The sequence below is a fragment of the Misgurnus anguillicaudatus genome, chromosome 4 (assembly GCF_027580225.2).
Source record: "Misgurnus anguillicaudatus chromosome 4, ASM2758022v2, whole genome shotgun sequence".
NCBI classification, from domain to species: Eukaryota; Metazoa; Chordata; class Actinopteri; order Cypriniformes; family Cobitidae; genus Misgurnus; species Misgurnus anguillicaudatus.
Window position 1 is genome coordinate 25,195,749 of NC_073340.2, and position 23,602 is coordinate 25,219,350.

Consider the following 23,602-nt stretch of genomic DNA (forward strand, 5'->3'; position numbering starts at 1 on the left):
AATGATCTCTGTGGCTCTCATATGTTGGGCTCTGAATGTTTTCTGGCAGATGTGAACAACTATTAAATTTTAACTAAAAAAGACTCCAAACACAGTAGATACATGAATTTTGTACAAGTTTTAATGGTAAAAGCTGATGGTTTGTAATGGTATTTGTAATTGAAACCATCTGGGTTCGAGACATGCAGGTGGCATAACCTGGTCAGAAAGGGTGACAACTATGCAATATATCAGCATTTTAGTCAGTTGCCCTATGTCTGATCCTTGCAATGTGTATGACCTCTCCAAAAAGATAACTGTTTCCATATGTTTATACGCCGCCCTCTTATGGCTGAGATGCGCATAAGCAGCGTTTTACTTGAGTGAAATCCGAGCGTATGTTCGTGAATGCGGAACGTACGTTCGTTACGTAGCTACGTGGATGAACGTCAACATGGCTGAATCCATGAGTTGATGTGGCACAACAAAGCGCAGCATTGACACTGAACTTCAGCTGGATTAGTTGTATTTATTTAAACGCATTGAGGTATGTAAGATGAGACACAGCATATTTAAACATTACTGGATTATAATGTAACGTTACATTTACATGAGAAAAGCCGGCCCATTTAAATATTCATCATTGCATCATCCAAGTTGCATGTGAGGAAAGTTAGAAATATTGTTTTTTCCCTTTTTACCTTGACTTGCTTTGTTAATGTTTTTAATGGTTTTCTTAAAAGTTGTTTTAGACAGCGTTATTTTAAGATATGTATTTCTCCACGCAAAACTGATACCATATCATATTTTTTATACTATATCTCTTATAGTTATTCGCAGTGATGCGTAGTTAGTAAGTAAATGCATATAATGAATATGGGTCAGTTGAGTGCAAATTCAAAGTTCAAATAAGTACACACGCTGCCTCTATCTGTTGTGTTTATCTTGAACAATGATAATAAATGAAATGATTTTAGGAGTACAGCAAGTATCTTATCTAAGTGATTAAATGAATTGTGTTTTCTTGCTTTACATTTCAGTAATACAAAACAGGTCGCCATGTATCTCCAAAGGCTGTGCTTATGTTCTCAGCTTTTAACAAGACCAAATGCTTTTCAAATCTCCAGAAGAGCTGCTTCACAAGGAAAGAGTAAGTATTTGCACCTTTTGCCAAATGTTGTAGGATATACCTGTAGGATATAACGTGATCAGAGTTTTCAAAATATCCTTTTTCAATCCCAAACGTATGACGATGTGAATAAATTTTATTATAGAGTCTAGTATTAGTGTCCCTTACATTTACATTTTCTCCTGTAAAATTCAGTTAATAATTGACCATGAATACAATATGGAGTTATAGGAAGTTGATTTTATTTATGACTTGCTAACCAGTCTGTCTCTATTATTCACTCGATCAGTGATCCGCTTTAAGCTCTGTACTGTCTGTCAGCATTCATGTGTGTTGTCTGGCTTTGCTGATGTGGCATCTGCTGTGTCATTTTCTGGTGGGGCTTTGGTGGGTGTTGTCGTTGAGTTGATATGAAGTTTGTCCCAGAATTTTATTTCACTTGACTTTTAAGATTGTGCTGATATTTTTTTATTTTAAGTGTAGTGTTTTTGATGATAAATATCTTTTGCTACATTTGGCTTTTATTTTATATGCATGGATTATTAAAGTAGTGGAATAGATTGTGTTCTATAAAGCTCTATGGGGCGGTTTCCCAGACAGGGTTTAGATTAAGCCATGAGTCATGACTAAGCCGGAGTTAAATTAAGACATTGAAGTAGTTTTTACAAACATACCTTACAAAAAAGTTGAAAAACATGACATGATTGCATTTTGAGACAAAACAATGGCGCTGATATGTCTTTGGTTAACTCTTTCCCCACCAGCATTTTTTTAAAAGTTGCTAGCCAGTGCCAGCATTTTTCAAGTTTGATGGCTTTCAGAAAATGGTCTTCTTTAAATATGCACTCACCTAAAGGATTATTAGGAACACATCTTCATTTTCTCATTAATGCAATTATCTAATCAACCAATCACATGGCAGTTGCTTCAATGCATTTAGGGGTGTTGTTGTCCTGGTCAAGACAATCTCCTGACCTCCAAACTGAATGTCAGAATGGGAAAGAAAGGTGATTTTAAGCAATTTTGAGCGTGACATGGTTGTTGGTGCCAGACGGGCCGGTCTGAGTATTTCAAAATCTGCTCAGTTACTGGGATTTTCACGCACAACCATTTCTAGGGTTTACAAAGAATGGTGTGAAAAGGGAAAACATCCAGTATGCGGCAGTCCTGTGGGCGAAAATGCCTTGTTGATGCTAGAGGTCAGATGGGCGACTGATTCAAGCTGATAGAAGAGCAACTTTGACTGAAATAACCACTCGTTACTACCGAGGTATGCAGCAAAGCATTTGTGAAGCCACAACACACACAACCTTGAGGCGGATGAGCTACAACAGTAGAAGACCCCACCGGGTACCACTCATCTCCATTACAAATTGGCACACTTAAGGCCCCTTAGTACCCATTGGGGAACTTTAAATGCCACGGCCTACCTGAGCATTGTTTCTGACCATGTACCCATCATCTGATGGCTACTTCCAGCAGGATAATGCACCATGTCACAAAGCTTGAATCATTTCAAATTGGTTTTTTGAACATGACAATGAGTTCACTGTACTAAAATGGCCCCCACAGTCACCAGATCTCAACCCAATAGAGCATCTTTGGGATGTGGTGGAACGGGAGCTTCGTGCCCTGAATGTGCATCCCACAAATCTCCATATACTGCAAGATGCTATCTTATCAATGTTGGCCAACATTTCTAACGAATGCTTTCAGCACCTTGTTGAATCAATACCACGTAGAATTAAGGCAGTTCTGAAGGCGAAAGGGGGTCAAACACAGTATTAGTATGGTGTTCCTAATAATCCTTTATGTGAGTGTATAAACATACAATATATCAAATTAAAGAACAGACCCTATGCTTTAAAACAAATCCTATCTTTATTAGTTCTAATTTTATCACCTCTCAAATATGGGTAGGTTTCTTCAAAAACATAAAATTTGGAGCAAAAAGCTGAGATAATTACATTTTTGTGAAGGACTTTTGATAGAGATCAGATTCAGAGCGATCCTCAAAATATGCATGGACATACAGCTGCCCTAGGCCTAGGGGGATACTTCAGTGTTTTGTAAGTTGCGGAAGAGTGCCACCTGGTGGATGGTGACATGTTGCGCATTGACGGAAGTAATCGTCATTGGCAGGGAAACGGTTTCTCATAATTGACGAGTTAAGACAGTCCAAACAAGCATTTTAATCTGGGAATAGACCTTGCCTGGAAAACCACTCCTACATCTGCATTGAATACATTCACTCGCTCTATCCATCACTTCATGGCTCTCCTGCATGGCTTGGCTCCTTATTGGTTGCCTTCGTGTATTTTTCTACCAGCAGATCTCTCTTCCTCACCCTCTCTCACACTCTTTTCTTTACGTCAGTGTAGTAATGTACCTTTCTTTACAGTGCCACTGGCACGGGCACACGGTAAGTCGTTTGCCCACCGCAGTGAGCTGCGCCAGGCCAAGAGAATTCTCGTCAAGCTCGGCAGTGCTGTTGTAACCCGTGGCGATGAGTGTGGCCTTGCTTTGGGGCGGCTTGCCTCAATTGTTGAACAGGTAAAGATGATGATCATGATCACAAGTTCCTTTAAAATATAATAACTGCGCCTCTCTATGAAATGTACATTTACTATGTATATTTCTTTGCACATTGTGACGTTTTTTTGTTCAAGGTGGCGATGCTGCAGAATCAGGGTAGAGAGATGATGATCGTGACCAGTGGTGCTGTAGCGTTTGGAAAACAGAGACTGAGGCATGAAATTCTCCTCTCGCAGAGCGTCAGACAAGCCTTACATTCAGGCCAGAATCAACTCAAAGACATGGTGAGAGTTAATTTTTTGCATTGCATTAATGCAAAAGTCAAAAATTGTTCAAACTAGTTTTCTAAAAACAGTACAAATACAAAGTGCAGTAAAATAAAGTTTTTCCTCATTGACAGAACAGGCTCACCGAAAAGATGAGAATCACGGCTGTAACTCTATATGTAGGATTGTTATTGCACTTTTGTTTGGTTCTGAATGCTCACAAATGTATTTTCTCTGTCAGACATTACCGGTTCTGGAGGCGAGAGCTTGTGCTGCGGCTGGACAGAGCGGTCTTATGGCTCTGTATGAAGCTATGTTCACTCAGTACAGCACCTGTACAGCACAGGTACATTTGTACAAAGTCACTATGATAGAAAATGCACATATAGTCTCAAAATCAAATTATTAGATAAGGAGCATCAAAGATGACATGGATTTTAATCTCTTTTACTTTGTCAATATTAAAGGATTAGTTAATTTTCTTAAAAAAAAAAAAAACCCTGATAATTTACTCACCACCATGTCATCCAAAATGTTGATGTCTTTCTTGTTAAGTTGAGAAGGAATGTTTTTTTTTTTTATGAAAACATTCCAGGATTTTTTTCATTTTAATAGACTTTAATGGACACCAACACGTAACCGTTTAAAATTGCAGTTTCAAAGGACCCCAAACGATCCCAAACGAGGCACAACGGTCCTATCCAGTGAAACGATTGTCATCCTTGCCAAGAAAAAAAATTCACTTTTAAACCACAACTTCTCGTCTATCTCCGGTCCTGTCATCACGTCAAGAGGTCACGAACGACGTATGCGAAACTATGCCCCAGTGTTTACAAGTGTCGAGAAAGACGAGTGTCGTTCCGACGTTGTTGTATGTTGAATAATACAAATTAATGTCTTTGTGTCAGTTTATTGTTTAAAATGGTCCGCAAATGTGCGTTTCATATATGTAACACGTGACCTTTCCACGGTATTATGCAATTACGTGAGGTCGTGCTGGCGCGGCACAGGACTGGACATAGACGAGAAGGTGGTCCAGAAGTGCATATTTTTTATTTTTCTTGTCCAAAATCACAATCGTTTTGCTAGATAAGACCCTTATGCCTCATTTGAGATCATTTAGAGTCCTTTGAAACTGTTGAAACTGCAATTTTAAACTGCATTAAAACTGTTGAGTGTTGGGGTCCATCAAAATGAGAAAAATCCTGGAATGTTCTCCTCAAAAAAACACAATTTCTTCTCAACCGAACAAAGAAAGACATCAACACCCCGGATGACATGGTGGTGAGTACATTATCTGGATTTTTTTTTAGAAAATGGACTAATCCTTTATAGATATCGAGGTTATATTTTCACTAAATGTTTTTGACGTTATGCAGGATGATTATATGTAGAAAACATGAAATCACAAATAAAAGCTTTAGCTGGGTTTTCACAGTCAGGATCACATATACAGTATGTGTTATTTAACGGGTTGTGTTGCTGCTTCAGATCCTTGTGACAAACTTGGACTTCCACGATGACCAGAAGAGACGGAACTTGAACAGCACTCTCCACGAGCTCCTGCGGATGAACATCGTGCCCATCATCAATACAAACGATGCCGTGGTGGCTCCCCCAGAACCCAACAGTGACCTTCAGGGGGTAAATGTGAGTACAGAAGATAAAGGCACGATACGAGAGTCTCACCACTTTCTCTCTATCCTCATTGGAACTGCTTGCTGGGAGGGGCTTTTACAGATGCTGGAAATTATGCAGAGGCTTGATGTTTGTCTTGTGCACTGTTGCAGCCTGAGGGGTTTTTCCTTTCCTGTGGAAACTGGGAGGGAACTAACGTGTCCCTATTTGCAGTTTAGTTCTGTCGCTTTTCTCTGCTCTTCTTTTTTTCTTTCTGCATACTATTCCAGCATCTATGTCTATTTTCATGGCAAGAACTGATTAATCCATATACAAGTTGATCCACACAAGTTAATCCATACACGGGTTGGGGGGAGGGACAATTTGGCATCTCCAATTCACCTAACTTGCATGTTTTTTGACCAGTGGGAGGAAATCAGAGTTACCCCACGCTGACACAGGGAGGACATGCAAACTCCACACAGAAAGGCCACCTGACCTAGCAGGCGCTCGTACAAGGGACCTTATTGCTGTGAGGCAACAGTGCCATCCACTGAGTCACTGCGCTGCCCCTTTTAAATTTTAACAAAATATCTTGGCTATGCAGCAGCAGCATTGTCACTTCTTCATCACTTAATGACTTAATATGGACATTTCACAAGGCCTTTTTTAAGATGTTAAATAAATCTTTGGCGTCCCCAGAGTACATACTGTATGTAAAATTGTTGTTCAAAATACCATATAGATCATTTATTATAACATGTTAAAATTGCAACTTTGTAGGTGTGAGCAAAAATGTGCCGTTTTTTAGAAGTGTCCTTTTAAATGAAAATGAGCTGATATCTGCACTAAATGGCAGTGGCGTGGTTGGATAGTGCAGATTAAGGGGTGGTATTATCTCCTTCTGAAATCACAAGGGGAGCCAAATTTCAATGACCTATTTTTTTTCACATGCTTGCAGAGAGTGGTTTACCAAAACTAAGTTACTGGGTTGATCTTTATCACATTTTCTAGGTTGATAGAAGCACTGGGGACCCAACTATGGCACTTAAACATGGAAAATGTCACAGTATAATGGGTCCCATTTTGCAGATCTCATTATGTATTTCCTATCATACTGCAGGTTATCAGTATTAAGGACAACGATAGCCTTGCGGCACGCCTTGCTGTGGAAATGAGGGCGGATCTTCTCATCGCTCTCTCTGATGTACAGGGTGAGATCACACAATCACAATTTTTACTTCAGTCAATATCAAGCCATGTTATCTGCATACCTCAGCAGCTGGAAGAGAAAGTCATGGGTTCGAACACACAAATAAGGGATAAAATTATCTGTTAAATGCATTATGTTATCTAAACTGGAAGCTTCTGGTGATGAGTAACTTTTTGTTGCAATATGGTTAGTTGCCAAAGCAACTTGGTTGATTTGGAAAAATACACGAGAGTAATACTAACAGTAAAGGGTCTGTCTACCCGCACTTCCTGTCAGATTACAGGAGGGTTTGATGTTAAGCCAGTCTGTTTCCTGTTTGTCACCGTCTGCAGGGCTTTACGACAGCCCACCAGGGTCAGACGACGCCAAGCTCTTGGACACGTTTTACCCTGGGGACCAGCATTCCATAACCTACGGCACAAAGTCCAGAGTTGGGATGGGAGGAATGGAAGCTAAGGTATGATTGCAAAGTCTCTCTGGGATATTATAGTTTTCTTTACAGCATGTGATTGTTTCAGTAATTCATCCTAACTCTTCATCATAAACCCTAAGGTGAAAGCAGCTCTCTGGGCTCTTCAGGGTGGGACATCCGTGGTCATTGCTAACGGTACAGATCCCAAGGTCACAGGTCATGTGATCACTGACATAGTAGAGGGCAAGAAACTGGGAACCTTCTTCTCGGAGGTCAAGCCAGCTGGTGAGCGCCACACCTTTCACTGGATTTTTTTCTCTACAGGGTTTGTTTTTTCGTTACCTTATGTTCCTTTTTTTCTTCCAGGCCCCACAGTTGAGCAGCAGACGGAAATGGCCCGCACAGCTGGCAGAACCCTTGCTTCCTTGGAGCCGGAGCAGGTTAGCCCTGAACTTACAGCTAAGTAATACACATTGAAATAAAGTGTTTAGCGGTTATTAATCTGTGTGCCCACAGAGAAGTGACATCATCTGCATGTTGGCTGACCTCCTGACTGAGAGGAAAGAGGAAATTTTAGCAGCTAACAAAAAGGACATGGAGATATCTGTCAACACAGGTAAAATGAATTGATTACTGCTTGTTAGTATGCATGCTTTCATATACTGTATTATGAAGGACATCATCACAGTTATCACAATGTCTACGACTTTCTTTTTTGGTTCTCTTCTCATGATCTTACAGGTCGTCTCTCTACGGCCATGCTGAAGCGGCTAAGTTTGTCGTCATCCAAGCTTAACAGTCTTTCTATCGGTCTCCGTCAAATTGCCGTGTCATCTCAGGACAGCGTGGGCAGGGTTCTGCGCAGGACCCGTGTGGCAAACAATCTGGAGCTGGAGCAGATTACGGTGCCCATAGGAGTACTTCTTGTCATCTTTGAGTCCCGACCAGACTGCCTCCCTCAGGTCCGCCACTCAAAATACATTTACTTGGTATATAAGTCAAGTGTGTACATTTAGATTATTGTAGTGAAATAGTTTTAGAACATAGACACTTACGTATTTTGCTTTTTAGTAGAGAAGCACCAATATATCGGCCAATAATCTGTATCGGTCGATAAAAGCAATTTTTCACACTATCGGCCGATAGCTTCTAAACAGCCAATAGTAATAGCCAAAGTATAGTCAAAGCCAAAGAATAGTCTACTCATTTTCAATATTAAAATATGTTATTACCTTAACTAAGAATTGTTGATACATCCCTCTATCATCTGTGTGCGTGCACGTAAGCGCTGGAGCGCGCTGCGACGCTTCGATAGAATTTAGCTTAGCATAATCCATTGAATCTGATTAGACCATTAGCATCACTCTTAAAAACCCCAAAAGTGTTTCAATATTTTTCGTATTTAAGACGAGTAGTTATACGAGCAAGTTTGGTGGTACAAATTTAAAAAGAGGAACTATATTTTATGGCGTAATAGCACTTTTGGGAGTACTTCGACTCGCCTGAAAAGTCCGCTCCCCTTCTCACTCTCATAATGGGAGAGGGAGAGTGTTACTGCGCCGAGTCGAAGTACTCCCATAAGTGCTATTACGCCATACAATATAGTTCCTCTTTTAAATCCGCTTAGAAAAGCGCTACGTTTTATTTTGTACCACCAAACTTGCTCATATAACTACTCGTCTTAAATAGGAAAAATATCAAAACTCTTTGGTCATTTTTGAGCGCGATGCTAATGATCTAATCAGATTCAATGGATTGTGCTAAGCTAAATGCTATCGAAGCGTCGCAGCGCGCTCCAGCGCTTACGTGCACGCACACAGATGATAGAGGGATGTATCAACAATTCTTAGTTAAGGTAATAACATATTTTAATATTGAAAATGAGTAGACTATTCCTTTAACCCTTGGTCACTACTATATGATGTACTGTACTGTACTGTAAATATATTGTAGGTTGTAACACATGGTACTGTACTGTAGAGTGTATATACTGCAATACATCTTACTATATATACTGCTTGTTTTGCATGCACAGGTTTCTGCTCTAGCTATTGCAAGTGGCAATGCACTTTTGCTGAAAGGTGGCAAAGAGGCTGCCAACACAAATCGCATTTTGCATGAACTCTGCCAGGAGGCCCTATCTATACATGGAGTCAAAGATGCCATCCAGCTGGTAACTAAAATGCTTGTGTTTTTGATACATCAAGTAGCTCACCCTCACTCCATATTCAAAGATATAATGTGTTTTGCAGGTAAGCACACGTGAAGAGGTGGAGGATCTGTGTCGTCTGGAGAAAATGATCGATCTTATCATTCCCCGTGGCTCTTCTCAGCTGGTCAGAGATATTCAGAGAGCAGCTAAGGGCATACCCGTTCTTGGTCACAGTGAGGGCATCTGCCATGTTTATGTGGACCATGAGGCCAGTATTGACAAAGCCCTCAAAATCAGTAAGTGAAGAATATTTTAAAGCATAGATGTGCTCTTTTCAGATACAGAAGTGATTTTATTGTTTTTAATTTTTCCAGTTCGAGATTCCAAATGTGACTACCCTGCAGCCTGTAATGCTATGGAAACTCTGCTGGTACATCGGGATCTTCTCAGAACTCCACTCTTTGATCAGATTATCGACATGCTGAGAATAGAACAAGTAAGACGGCTACTTTTATGGACACACCCTTGTGATGTTATATACTTGCAGAGCATGGTGTTAAAGGTATTAACAAGATGTGTCACTGGTATTGATATGAATGGGGTGGATCGCAACGGTCAGTATGGCCGCCCTAGCCCCGCCTTCCAGTAAAAAGAGCCTATCGTCAACCGGTAAATCCTCTTGGGGAGCGTCTTTGCGCATGCACAGTATCTTGCTGGCTGTGCCTAGAAGGGATACTAAATTAAAGAAAATTTAGGTTGTAATTGTATCCCCTCTAACCAGAACTGGTCTTGCTAAAGACGTGGCAAAAAGGGAAGTGATGCAAGTGGTTTAAAGAGCTCATATGGTCCAATTCACGATTTTACATTTCCTTTGGTGTGTAAGTGTGTATTAGTACATGTTTTTTTTTTATAAGTGCAAAGCATACAACAGACAGTTAAGCAGAACACTAAACAACAAAACAAAACAGGAATTGTGATGATGGTATTGTTCTGAAGCAATGATAATAAGCAATATAATAATAATAATACATTATTAGTACATGTTAACAATATGCAAAAAGATACAAACCCCCAAGTAAACGATGACGTGAGTTATCGTCTCCAACGTAAATCTCTTTTCTTGGACTACAACAAACACACCGATTGTAGGCAACAGTTTACTTCCTGAGATTGGTGATGTAGACAAGATCGGCATTATCATAATTCCTCCCGCTTCGGACTCAGCTTGTAAGTTAACTCCTGTTAGCATCGCATTGTGCGTGAATCTTTCAAACATGGTAAGGAGTGCCACATTTCCGGCTGACGTCAGAGGTATTCAGGCCAGTCACAATGTACAGATTAGTTGGCCATTCAGGGACACAGCTTTTCAAATCAATTAGTTTTGTACAAAATCTGGGCGTTTCAGAAAGAGAGGGAAATCTGGAGCTACAAAAATGTACAGTATGTGGAAAATAATGTGCTTTTTGAACCATAAACCCCGCAAACACATTGTATTACTCCAAATACACAATTTAACGTTGTTTTTAGCAATGAAATAGGTGCACTTTAATGATAACACATTCTGATAAAAAACAGTATTGATTGAAAGCACAAGTTGGTGCCAAAAGTGTAAATGTTGTGTGCTATTATTTTTCTGGATTTTTAAAAATTTTGCTTCAAACTATACTTTAAAACAACACTTCATGTTGGCAACAACCTTCCTAGGACCAAAAATAACACATTAGCACTGTAAAAATAAGATAAAAGTGATCCACAGTGTTGTTTTGCCGTAGCTTATCTGATAACGCATGGCGCTAGCATTGCCAAGGTCATAGGTTTGATTTGAGATACTCTCTGAACTTTACCAAAATATTTTGTCTAGAAAAACTAATGTGTAGTCATTTTTTATTTCTAACCACATGTACATTTTCACCCATGTAGGTAAAAATCCACGCTGGCCCCAAATTTGCATCCTACCTGACCTTCAGTCCATCAGAGGTGAAGTCTCTACGCACCGAGTACGGAGATCTGGAGTGTTGTATTGAAGTGGTAGACAGTATGCAAGAGGCCATTGATCACATTCATAAATATGGCAGCTCACACACAGATGTTATAGTCACAGAGAATGGTAAGTCTCAACACACAGATAATGCATTTCACATGGCATGCTGAAGTGAACCATCAATACAGAAAATGCATGTTGACTATAAATGCGACACTGCCATCTAGTGGCAGGATTGTTATTCGTGTAAACGTCTTAACTGAAGCTGCCATTCATTATAAGTATTTACCCTGGGTTTTACAGACAAGGCTTACGGCTAGTACTAGACTAAAATACATGTTTGAGCTGATCTTGACAGTCTAAATACATACCAGTAATGTCCTTTTGTAAGCCATGTTTATAAAAGATGCTTATAACACCTTAATTTAGGTAAGGCCTAGTCCTGGCTTTACCTAAGCCTTGTTTTTGAAACCAGGCCGTAGTTAATTTTTATGACATAATGTACATGCTCATTTATATTTAAGTTGACAACCGAACAGTGGCGGCTCGTGACTGCTCTTCAGAGGGGCGCAAATTTAAAATATGTGTGTTGTGTGTTTCTGGTGTTTTCAAAATATGTGTTTATTGCGTCATGTTAACCATGAGCATCACGCGTTTTGTCAAAAGAAGTGCCTGCTGCACATTCGATTAAAGAGACGCTCACATTCACGAAATACCCGCAAGACACTCCCTGATTACGCATGAGATTATGCAAACGTGAGCATCTCTTTTATCATAAACCCTTTAGACGCGTCTGCAGCATGCACTTATTTTCACAAGACACGTGATGCACACAGGTTCACTCAACGCGCAGAACACATATTTTGAAATTACGAACCACACATACATGGGCTACATACATGTTGTGCCGAACTTCACATTGTGTGCCCTCGAAAAAAGAAGTCACCGGCCTCCACTGCAACCGAATAACAGTGTCATGCATGATTATTATATTAGGCGATTTATATGTGACACACATCGCACATAATTCGCTTCACACGAAAGAGACAAATTCTGTCTTTTTCAAATGGCATTAAAATGCAAACGTAGTACTTGATGCAAATATAAGTAGTTAAAGCCATTGTCAACTCTTTAATGCCACTAGTTTAGCATGTTCTGTTTTTATCATACTAGTCATTAATCCTAAACTTGTGCAGCTACATTACATGTACAGATTTGCAACCCATACTGTCATTTTTATGTTTGCAGAGGACACAGCAGAGCAGTTCTTGCAACAGTTAGACAGCGCCTGCGTGTTTTGGAACGCCAGCTCGAGATTTTCAGACGGATATCGGTTTGGACTCGGTAAAGCACCCTTTACTTTATGACCTTCAGTGTGGCTTTGGCATTTACATGTCTTTAAATCGCATATTTGTGTTGTGTTTTGCAGGTGCGGAGGTCGGCATCAGCACTGCCCGTATTCACGCCCGTGGACCTGTGGGTTTGGAGGGGCTTCTTACCACCAAGTGGGTCTTACGGGGTGAAGGCCAAACGGCTGCGGATTTCTCCGAGCAGGGGACCATGAAGTTCCTTCACGAGAACCTCCCAGTCGCACACGTTCTTCCCAGACACAGAACCATCAGCTAGAAGCATTACTAAAAGCATCCGGAGTTAAAAAGCTTTTAACGGCTCTCTCATTTCCGCCAAATAAATCTCCTTAAAGTGACTGCTTACCCACCTAAAACAACATTTTAAAGCGTTTCATCAAGAAGTGTGTTTGGAGAAGGCTAACCTAACATGGACAGAAAGCAATTCAGTGAACCCATTATATACAAGAGATAATTTTCTATTGTTTGTATCCCACAATCTCTTTTAAGGGCCTAAGTGCTTTTGACCCTTGATTTAAAATTTTCTGTTATTTGGCAAATTTTATTTTTTTCTCAGAACAAGCTGGGTTGGCCATGTAGCTATATGTGTACGGTAAATGACACCTTCACCTGTGTATGAAAGGTCATGCGATGGAGAAGTTGAGCTGTTTATTATACAATGGGTTTACTCGTTGTACTTTCAGGGGTTATTTCTGCATTTCTCTGGGTAGTGAAACATAAGGCCAATCATAATTAATTTTTTTGCACAATTTTTGACAGGAAACAAGTTTGATTTATTGACAAGATGTACAGTAACTCTGATATTCCCAACAGCATGGTGTATTTATTTTATTATGTGATTTATTAATCTACGTATTAATATAATCATGTAAATACAATCCGATCTTTAAAATGTGGAAATCCAAATTGAATTCTAGGATGAATTTTCTGTGACACATGCTTGAAATGTTTTTATTGAAAAAGGAAAAACATTACAGCAGTGGATATTAGTATTTTTCTTTGCATTGGATTACTTCACATGTTTGTTTTCTGTTGACCTCTGTTATGGTTTCAGCTTTCATGCATTAATCATGCATAACTGTAGAGATTAACCTGTTATTGTTTACCTGTTACCACTGTAGTGGGCCTGGTCGTCGTTGTAAAAGTGCTATAATGCAAAATAGTCACAATTAGGGTGTAAAGATTCTGATTATGTTCACAAAGTTTGTTAAATAATAAATTTTTGTACTTTTAAGAATGCTGCTTTCTACATTAGATGCCTTTAAGATCCGAAATATTACTGTAGGATGTTTGAAGGAGGATTTGGGCAGCCTGTCATACTGTAGGCAGGAAAAATACTGGGACCATTATTATCTAGACTATTAATGTTTCTTAAGTGCATTGCAGTGGTGAGAAACATCAAGAGGTTTTTCAGTAGGGAGTAAGTCTTGCCAAGTACTAAGTGGGACGTGGAATAGTAAAAACAATACTACAGAGGACTAATTACGTTGCTATTAGGAAAGAAGAGGCGGCGAGTTGACTGAATTTTGCCATGAAAGTCCCACTGCCTTTTGACTCGTGAATCCTTTTTATTTTCCAAAATGTGCTGTTTATGCTCAATGAGACTTCGGCAGAAAAACAACAGATCTAGAGATGAAGAGAAACAGACTCTGATGTGTTATTGTGTTCAAACTTTACTGTATGTAAGATCTCTGATCAATCTCTGGGATGAAAGACGTTAAAAGAAATTTTGTAATGATGAGACTGTTATTGCCAGAAATGAGTAAAGATATACATCATTTTAATAAAGTCAAATTGAAACTAAAATCACATTATTTTGAAGTTACAGGAATTGCTCACACATAAATCCTATCCCTTTTTATGCATATGCTGTTCCAAACCTTTTTACACAATTTTTAATATAAGGTTTGCAATGTTAATGTAAAAGGGCCATAAAAGCTTGAGCTTTCAAGCTTCAAAAGAGGGTTGTCATGTATTTGAATTGTAAATAACTCTATTTTGTGTTTGACAGAAAAAGCCATACGATCACTTAGAACAAAATTTAACAACTTTTGTCTATTGCTTTTTTCATGAGCCTCGGGTCACATTAAATTTTGCACAGGTTCTGCCTTAAAGGTGCAGTGTGTAATTTTTAGAAGGATCTCTTGACAGAAATACAAAATAATATACAAAACTAAATTATCAGGGGTGTAAAAAGACCTTTCGTAATGAACCGTTATGTGTTTATTGCCTTAGATTGAGACGTTTTATCTACATAAACAGATGGTCCGCTTACATGAAAGCCGCCATTTTGTGCAGCCATGTTTCTACCAAAGCCCTAAACAGACAAACTTTTTTACTAAGTTGTCTCCAAGGTTGACATGTTTGTCCGGTGGCAGCTATCGTAGCAAGAGGTGAGCAGTGGACTGAGCCGTTGGTTGCAATTCACAACCTCACCACTAGATGCCACTAAAATTTACACACTGCACCTTTAAAGGAATATGAAAAAATTATAATTTACTTACTCTCATGTCATTGTAGATATTGGACCTTCTTTCTTCAGCTATGTAAAATACTGATAGAACATGAAATAAATGCAAATTAGATTATTGAAATATTTACTTAAATCTCAGGAGGTGCTTTAAATAATCTAGGTCAAGGGGGTTAACTGAAAGTTTAAAAAACCCTGGTCTATGCAAATGTCTCAAAATATGACCCTGTGAAATCCAAGTTAAAGTCTGTAGGAGCTAAAGACTAAGGAGCATCAAGTTTGATTTTAATAATTGGTTTCACATTTTTTTCACACGAACTTACTCAGCCTATTTTAAAGATATCAAGGTTATATTTTCACAAAATGTTCTTTAGATTATAGGATTGTTTTATGCAGAAAACAGTAAATCACAAAAAATGACACAGACTGGGTCACATCATACAACAACCAATAACGACACATCATGACCAATCAGATTTTGAAGTAATTGATGTGCCGCCATTTTGATTTTGGCACTAACATTAGTTTGTTTTGGTTTCATTAGTGCTAAATAAATCCAGATTATTCATTTGTTGAGGGTGAGTAATTTTTCATGTTTGAGTGAACCTTTCCTTTGTATTCCTATGTACTTTTATGTGAATGTACTTGTATTACACTGCTAAAAATAAAAGTGTTTCACGATGCCATGAAGAATCATTTTTGGCTGAAAATGGTTCCATAAAGAACCTTTAACATCTGAAGATCCTTTCTGTTCAAGAAGAAACCTTTGACTATGGTTCTGTGAGGAACCAAAAGTGGTTCTTATGTCATCGGTATGAAGAACCTTTAAAGCACCCTTATTTAAGTCTATGTTTAGTAGTAATGCTGCATAATGTGTTTGATTTGATATATGAGTCAATCTGGTGTCATATCATGTGAAGGTCTACTCAAAGGCTTAGAGCATTTGAAAATGTCTCATGGGCACTGGACTTTCACAGCAAATCAGAAAAGTTTTAATTGAACATTACTCAGGGCCAAAACTCATATTTTTTGTTTTTCCTTGATCTTTCAACACTCAAGCGTGTTCCCCAGATTTTTTTCCAAAAAAATAATCAATGGTCAAAGTTATTTATTCATTTGTATCTTTGCCAATTATGGCCTTCTAATTAACAATTTCAATAATTGATATTTATCTCTGAAAGGCTCAGTATTCATGCCTTATAAAAAATGCATGAGCTGAGATATGGTTTTGTTTTGTGTTCAGAGAGTGCTGAGTGCTCGGGGCTAAGACCAGGCCACTTTGACTTTTCCGTCTTTGAGTCTGCACTACATTTGGATCTGCTGCTAATGGGTCTCTCGTTATGGGTCCAAACTCCAAAGCGCCTGCTACATGGTCTTTTAAAGACTTCTGCTCTTCTGTCCATAGATATACAAATTAATTTGTTCTTTAAGAACACCCGTTACCTTAATCATTTTAAAGGTACAACGATGCTTGCTAGGTCCGTCTACCTTTTGATAATTTGTTTTTCATGCTTTCTTAACGAATTAAGGTGAAATTCCGCTACATCCAAAAGCCAGAGGGCGCTCTCGTGCAAAAACTCAATATGGGCGGCAAAAGAAGGACCATTTCACACGATGACAGATTTATATCGCTGTTCTTCAAACCTTTTCAGGTATTTTCATGATAATAACGAATATGTATAATGAGTATGTTTGACGACTGTTGCTTTTTTAAATGCATGTTATAAACGACTCAAACAGTGATTAGATCGATAAGGAAAAGTGATGGGCGATACCAGTTATTTTCCTGTCAATCCGATAAGTACTTTTAGACTTTTAAAACCTGCTTCTAACGGATTTAAGTGTGCAGACGTATTTATTTTTATGGGGTCTTTTGATAGCCATTATTAATATAAAATAAAATAGACATGACAACTGCACTGAACACTATTACAAGATTTCTTTCCTTTATACGTTTTGGAGAGAAAACAAGTGAATGCTGACATTAACATTTTCCTCTTGAGCTTATTTTCCTTTTGACTGATAAACTCTACTGAAACTCTACTGCTTTTGAAAATAAAATAAACCCTGATAAAAGTCAGTATACTGGAATGCTCTGAAAATCAAACCAGGGATTGTGAGGCTGCACGAATCGTGCTCTGTAAGGTATTTTCCTTGATGCTTTGTCATATTGTGGTATTACCACAGTGGCGTATTTTTTTTTGTTGATGATAAATGTCACACGAGGCTTCGCATTATTAAAGGTGCAGTGTGTAATTTTTGTAAGGATCTCTTGACAGAAGTGCAAAATAATATACAAAACGATAATATCAGGGGTGTATAGAGACCTTTTATAATGAACCGTTATGTGTTTATTACCTTTTTATCTACCTACACAGAGGGTCCCCTTACATGGAAGTCGCCATGTTGTGCCACAATTTTTTCACAGCAGCCCTTAACGGACAATTTTTTTTACTAAGTTGTCTCTGACGATGACATGTTTGACCGGTGGCAGCTACCGTAGCTTCTTTATGTGTTTCAAAAGCGAGGGGTGAGCAGTGGACTAAACCGTTGGTTGCAATTCGCAACTTCACCACTAGATGCTGCTAAAATTTACACACTGCACCTTTAACTGACTGCAACAATGCTTTTTTAAAAGCTGACTGACTGTGCTGCGGAAGGAGATGGGACTGAATGAGCGAACGCAGTGATACAGCGGAAGAAGATATAGTTCCCACTGACGTTACGATTTAAGTGTATTTATATACAAAACGGCGTCCAACTATTACTTAAAATTGTAAAATCACTTAAAAACAAACAAACAAATAGAATCGATACTTGTACTTGAGAATCGATCCTTTTGATACAAAGGCAGGATCGGAAATATCAATACTTTAGGATTGATCCGCCCATCACTAAGGACTCACTGATTAGAAGCTGTAGTACATGAAATAGCTGTAATATCAGCTGTGCGATTCAGAATAGTTATCGGCCACGTATTATTGTAGGGCTGGGCAAAAAAAAAATCATTTTTTCGATTAATTGTTTTTTATAACGTGGCCGATTCAGAATCGATTCTCAAAGAGCAGAATCGATTTTTTTTTCATATTTTTTTCTGCAAACATTGAATGTAAGATTAACGTTAATCAAATTACTAGTCTTCTTCACTAGATGTCACCCTCTTTTTTGCCTTGCGCAATGTTACCAAGGAGCCTGTCATTCTTTCATTCAGTGCTTAAAATGGCAGTTTTAGGTGCTTCATCAACGTTGATGCCACATTCACATAAAAAGTCAGAGGTATGGAAGCCTTTTAGATTTCGCAAGCAAGATGACAACGATAGTGTTGTGGCTTTTAATTTCTTTTTATTTATTACCCACTTGTAAACTTATGTTCACTGTTCTTTTTTATTAATTTAGTATTTGTATTAAATCTATATTCATTGAGTTGAATCGAGGATAAAAACCAACCCGAGAACCGGAACCGAAAATTTAATTGAAATCGAATCGATTTGATAGCTTGTGAATCGAAATTGAATCGATCTGGAACATCTGAATCGATACCCAGCCCTATTATAATTATTAGTGTATATCGGCATTTCATTTGACTCTTGGCACAGGATGACATGCAAAACTAAGAAGATATAATCCAACTTGACCTGTACTACAGTAAACTTTATACAGTAGTTTAGTTTTTAGAGTCTTTAAAATTTTTTTTATGAAAACACACATTTTGTTTGATTTGAATCAAATTTTCCTTTATTTTATGTTGTTGGTTGTAAGGGAGCTGTCAAAATCACATCAACAATCCTAAAGGTGCCATTATCCCTACTTAAGCAAAACTAAACTGGCATTATAGCCAACATCACGAATACATTCACAGACCTCAACACCTTGAGGTGATTGTAGGTCACACATAGTCATTGCATGGACAGGCGATGCTGTTGACACATTAGGAGAGGGTTGCATTATTTAGGATCTTCAGTTGCGCTCAGTCACACGTCGCAGAGAGCCGATGTTAGGGCTTGGACTACCCCACTCAACATGTCTCCTGTATTCTCCGGGGCGCAGGAAGAACTGGCGACCAGTGTAGTTAGGGTGCTCGTGGAAGATCCAGTAACCCTCAATGACATTAGCAGAGGAGATGTCTCCATTGTGAAATCTCTGACGCAGGTCCGGGCAGTCTTCATTCAGCTCCATTGCCCTACCACCGAAATCTGAGCGCTCAAAAATCTTCATTCTGTAGTTCCCGGTGTACTGGGAATCAAATGTAAAGTAAATAAATGTTTGCATATTGTTTAAAACTGTTCCAATTGACTATTCAGAGTCAACAGTAAGCAATTTGTAAGTAGAAAATGTAAACATTGTAGGCTTGTTTGAGTATTTGGTCTGCTAAAGGTGCTTTTTGTGTTTCTGTTGCTCAGTAAATAGAGCATTGCATTTGCAATGTAAAGGTCATGGGTTTGATCCCCTGCAGCACATACTGATTATATCTTTAGCTCGTAATGCACTGTGAGTCAACTTTGGATAATGGAAATAGGTCTTGCACTTAGAAGCATTTAAGTAACCTGTTTATTATTTAAGGTAAAACATAATTTTGCATTTCTCCCTGTAGACTAGTGATGCAGAAATTATGCACTGCAGCTTTAATTTGTTGATTAATAAAACTTTACTATGTCATAGTTAACACCTTTCTATACTCACAGGAGGAACCATGCGGCAGGAACGGATGCAATCGTTGAATCCAGCCCAGTGTTGGAAATCAGGATAATCACCCTTGAATAGCATGTACTGGTATCCAGCATAGTTGGGCTTTTCGTAGGCCACCCAGGAGCCACTGTCTACACGGATGGAGTTGCATCGAGAAAAGTAAGACTGCATGTCTCCACAGTCTCCAGTGCACTCATAGTGACGGCCCTGGAAGTTCTTGTCTTCGAAGAAGGTAATCTGTGTGGATGGTTATAATCACAGGATTACAAATTGTGGCAATTTGTGCATACACACCGTTCAGATTTGATCTTGGCGTACAGTGCTAAATTAATTTAATAACATATAAAGCATTTTTAATGTAAAGCCAAAGATCTTTTTGAAGCATGGTGTTATTCAGGACATTTTTTAAAGCGGCAATCAGTAACATATGCCTCTCTAGCGCCATCTCTGTTTGAAACATTTAAATGCAGGTTACTGTATGTACTTGCATGTTTGTTGAAAAAAAAATCCTTCCGAGCCCAAATGATAAATCATTATTATAAACATTAATATAAGCGTTGTGAATAGTGGTAAGGTAGTGAGGCAGTTTAAAAAAATGATTTTTTTATGTAGGCTATTAACTTACGCAATAACTGAGGAGCTCAGATGCAGAAGCTGCTGATCGCCACGTCTTTTAAAAATAAGATGATGATATTACGGAATGCTCTTGGCACGTATTATACGTTTATCAAATATGTTTACTTCAATTCTGCTTAATCCCGGCCTAATGCTGGGATAGTTTGCGCGTATAGTTCGTGCAAATGGCGTGAATTGAGCGTCTGACACTCCACACTCGTCAAATGCTTGCTTTTGCCGCGCATCTACTTCGCTATAGACGCGCTAATGCATTCAAAATGTTCAAGCGGCAAACTAGACGCGGTAGACGCGATTTTAACGCCTCAAACGTGACTGGTGTAAACCCACCGTAAGGCCATTCAGAAATAGCGATTTGTTGACAGAATCAATTAAAGGGATAGTTCACCCAAAAATGAAAATTCGGTCATCATTTTCTCATCCTCATGCTGTTATAAACTTGATTCTGATAAAAACAAAATAAGATATTTTGATAAATGATGTCACACAGCTCATTGACTTCCATAGTAGGAAAAATATTTACTGTGGAAATCAATGGGCACCCTAACTGTGTGCTTACCATCATTTATCAAAATATCTTCTTTGTCATTTTTCAAAATACTTCCAAAATATTTGTTTTCCTACTATGGAAGTCAATAGTTACAATCAGTTGTGTGCTAACCATTATTTATCCAAATATATTTTTTGTGTTCAGCAGAAAAAAGAAATTCATACAGGTTTAGAACAAAATCAGAATAAGAAAATAATGGTATACTTTTCATTTTTGGGTGAACTATCCCTTTAAGAGTCTGATGAAAAAATTTTAATTTACAAAAAAACATGTCAGACGCACTTAGAGGGTTTTGCATCTGAGCTCTTTAAATAATTATTATTTATTTTTAACAAGATTAAATCTCTCGCTTCACCATGGTTTTGCAACTCTTTTCTGTATTTCCAGTGGTTATTATTTAAAGATGTGTACTTATGTAATAGGTCACATATCCTAAACACTTTATTCCTCATGAAGTTAAATCTTACAACTACATACACTATAATGTAATTTGGTCACTTACCTTGCCCATTGTGTCTATGCTCGTAGTGGACCACACCATTTCTGAGGTCAGGATCTCTTTATAGACCCGTCATGGATCAGGGCTTTGTGTCCGACTCACAAAACTCTGTCCTGTCAGCACATTGCGTTTCTATAGAGTTCACATAACTTTAGATCTGGCAGCATGTGCTGTCCTTTGTGTTGTGTCAAGCTTTTTCTTCCCTTTCTCATCAAAGACACCAGACAGCATCACTGCACTTTTTAGTGTGTGACAAAAAAAGTTGCAAACTCAGTGTTTTACGTGTGTAAGCCGTAAACTGGCCTAAAACATAAATGATATGTCTGCAGTGTAAATGTATAAGTTAGATTTTCCCTCTCAAATGGGCATGAATTTGGGGTTGGAATAATATAAAACTGAATTCTTTAGTCAAGTCATTGAATTTGGCAATTTTGTACAAACTACATTAGTGAATTTCTTACTTTAACTAGCAAGTACAATTGAAAGTGCAAAAAGAGAAATGAACACAGTTTTTTATGAGTTTGGAAGGTTTTAATGGTATTTAAAAAAAGACTCAGTTTACATTCAACCACTCCTCATTCGTCTAAAGGAGCCGATCATGGGATTCATACAACCCCAGTCACCACAGGCCCTGTACTGGCCGGGCCGCAGGAAATACTGACGGCCTCTGTAGTTAGGATGCTCATAAAAGATCCAGAAGCCCTCCATAATATTACAAGAGTAGATGCTGTGGTACCCAAAGCGGTCGTAGACGTTGGGGCAGTCATCTGTGAACTCCATCATGTGTCCGGACATTTCAGGCCTGTTGTAGATTCTCATGCGGTAAGCTCCTCTGTACTGTTTTGTGAGAATATAAACAAGTTAGTCAGCGTGCATCAATCAAAACATATTAGAGATTGATACACAAGGCGTAAGAAAAAAACGAACAACTCTGAATTCTTGATGTTGCTGTTGAGACTAAAGCCTTTGAACATGACTTTTTGCTATAAATGTGCTACTTTCAAAGATTTCAAGTAGACGTTTAGTCATTTTGTCGAATCAACTCTAGTGACAGTGTAATGATTCTTCCAGTGCCAAAAAACAGAGATGAATGGAATTATGATGAGCATTGGAGTGTGTCTTGCTCCATTTCAAAAAACCAGATCTCCTGGTGGACCTGTGAACCTGTTTTTTCCTGCATATATGAATATACTTCAAAGCGCCCATTGATTGACATTGCTTTTTTTAAGACTTTGTGGAATAAAACCCATCAGTTTGATTGACTTACTGGGGGGAACATCTGACAAGATCTGATACAATTGTTGAAGCCCATCCAGTGGTGAAAGTGAGGATACTCCCCACGGCCCAGGACGTACTGATACCCCATATAGTTAGGCTTTTCGTAGGCCACCCAGTGACCTCCCGTGACCCGGATGGAGTTGCAGCAGTTAAAGTGTCTGTAGGTGTCAAAGCAGTCTTCAGAGCACTCGTAGGAGCGACCCTGAAAGTTCAAGCCTTCGTAGAAGATGATCTGTAAGAATAAGAATAAGATTAGATTTAAACAGTGAAGTAGTCCATTTTGTCAGCGATGGTGTATGTAGTACTGCAAGATTTGTTCTTCTATGGGATCGCTTTGAACCTTTTCTAGCACCTTTATGTTTAGACCTGTAAGTGGCAAACAGTTTACACGCTCAAGCCCTACCTTTCCCATGGTTCCAGTTCAGGAAGTCCACGCCGTTGTGCCGTACTGCCATAGAGATCCCGTTGGACCTTTTATACTGTTCTACATATGTATACGCACTGATGTCAGCGTCATGTCACAGAGACTAGAGTTTACCTTTAAAAACACCAAAGGCCTTTCCCATTATTCACTTCTCTAAAGACAACTAAAGCCACTCTCCCATTGTTGCCGAATTCTAGAGTTTACCCTTACAAATTCCCTCAACTCACGAGCCTTACAGGCCCACCAGGCATCGTTCGGTCATGACCTGATGATGTGCACATTTTACAATCGCCAACAAAGGGTATGCATGGCATTGTCACAGGCCTTTTCTTCATATGACACACAGTTAAAATGGTACGTAAACAATTTTAACAATATACGCAAGATTTATTTAATTCAAATCAAAAGGTC

General features: G+C 38.7%; 3 protein-coding genes across 3 annotated transcripts; 1 reads left to right on the forward strand and 2 right to left on the reverse strand.

Moving 5' to 3' along the window:
- Positions 1 to 369: 369 nt before the first annotated feature.
- On the forward strand, positions 370 to 13,888 carry aldh18a1 (aldehyde dehydrogenase 18 family, member A1). Its single transcript, XM_055176256.2, has 18 exons — positions 370 to 526; positions 1,020 to 1,129; positions 3,510 to 3,661; positions 3,778 to 3,927; positions 4,151 to 4,255; positions 5,401 to 5,559; positions 6,650 to 6,740; positions 7,072 to 7,196; positions 7,292 to 7,436; positions 7,518 to 7,591; positions 7,668 to 7,767; positions 7,893 to 8,113; positions 9,187 to 9,324; positions 9,404 to 9,599; positions 9,678 to 9,799; positions 11,224 to 11,410; positions 12,533 to 12,628; positions 12,714 to 13,888. Exons 2-18 carry the CDS (start codon positions 1,039 to 1,041, stop codon positions 12,908 to 12,910), a joined length of 2,349 nt encoding a protein of 782 aa, XP_055032231.2. The 5' UTR covers positions 370 to 526; positions 1,020 to 1,038; the 3' UTR covers positions 12,911 to 13,888.
- A 4,944-nt stretch (positions 13,889 to 18,832) lies between these two features.
- Positions 18,833 to 21,599, reverse strand: crygmx (crystallin, gamma MX). Its single transcript, XM_055177065.2, has 3 exons — positions 21,493 to 21,599; positions 19,802 to 20,044; positions 18,833 to 19,354 (listed from the first exon to the last, which is right to left on the reverse strand). The coding sequence occupies exons 1-3, from the start codon at positions 21,529 to 21,531 to the stop codon at positions 19,079 to 19,081; spliced, it is 558 nt and encodes a 185-aa protein (XP_055033040.1). The 5' UTR covers positions 21,532 to 21,599; the 3' UTR covers positions 18,833 to 19,078.
- Positions 21,600 to 22,004: 405 nt separating this feature from the next.
- Positions 22,005 to 23,292, reverse strand: crygmxl2 (crystallin, gamma MX, like 2). The gene is made up of 3 exons (XM_055177066.2): positions 23,171 to 23,292; positions 22,757 to 22,999; positions 22,005 to 22,326 (listed from the first exon to the last, which is right to left on the reverse strand). The coding sequence occupies exons 1-3, from the start codon at positions 23,177 to 23,179 to the stop codon at positions 22,054 to 22,056; spliced, it is 525 nt and encodes a 174-aa protein (XP_055033041.2). The 5' UTR covers positions 23,180 to 23,292; the 3' UTR covers positions 22,005 to 22,053.
- Positions 23,293 to 23,602: the final 310 nt, after the last annotated feature.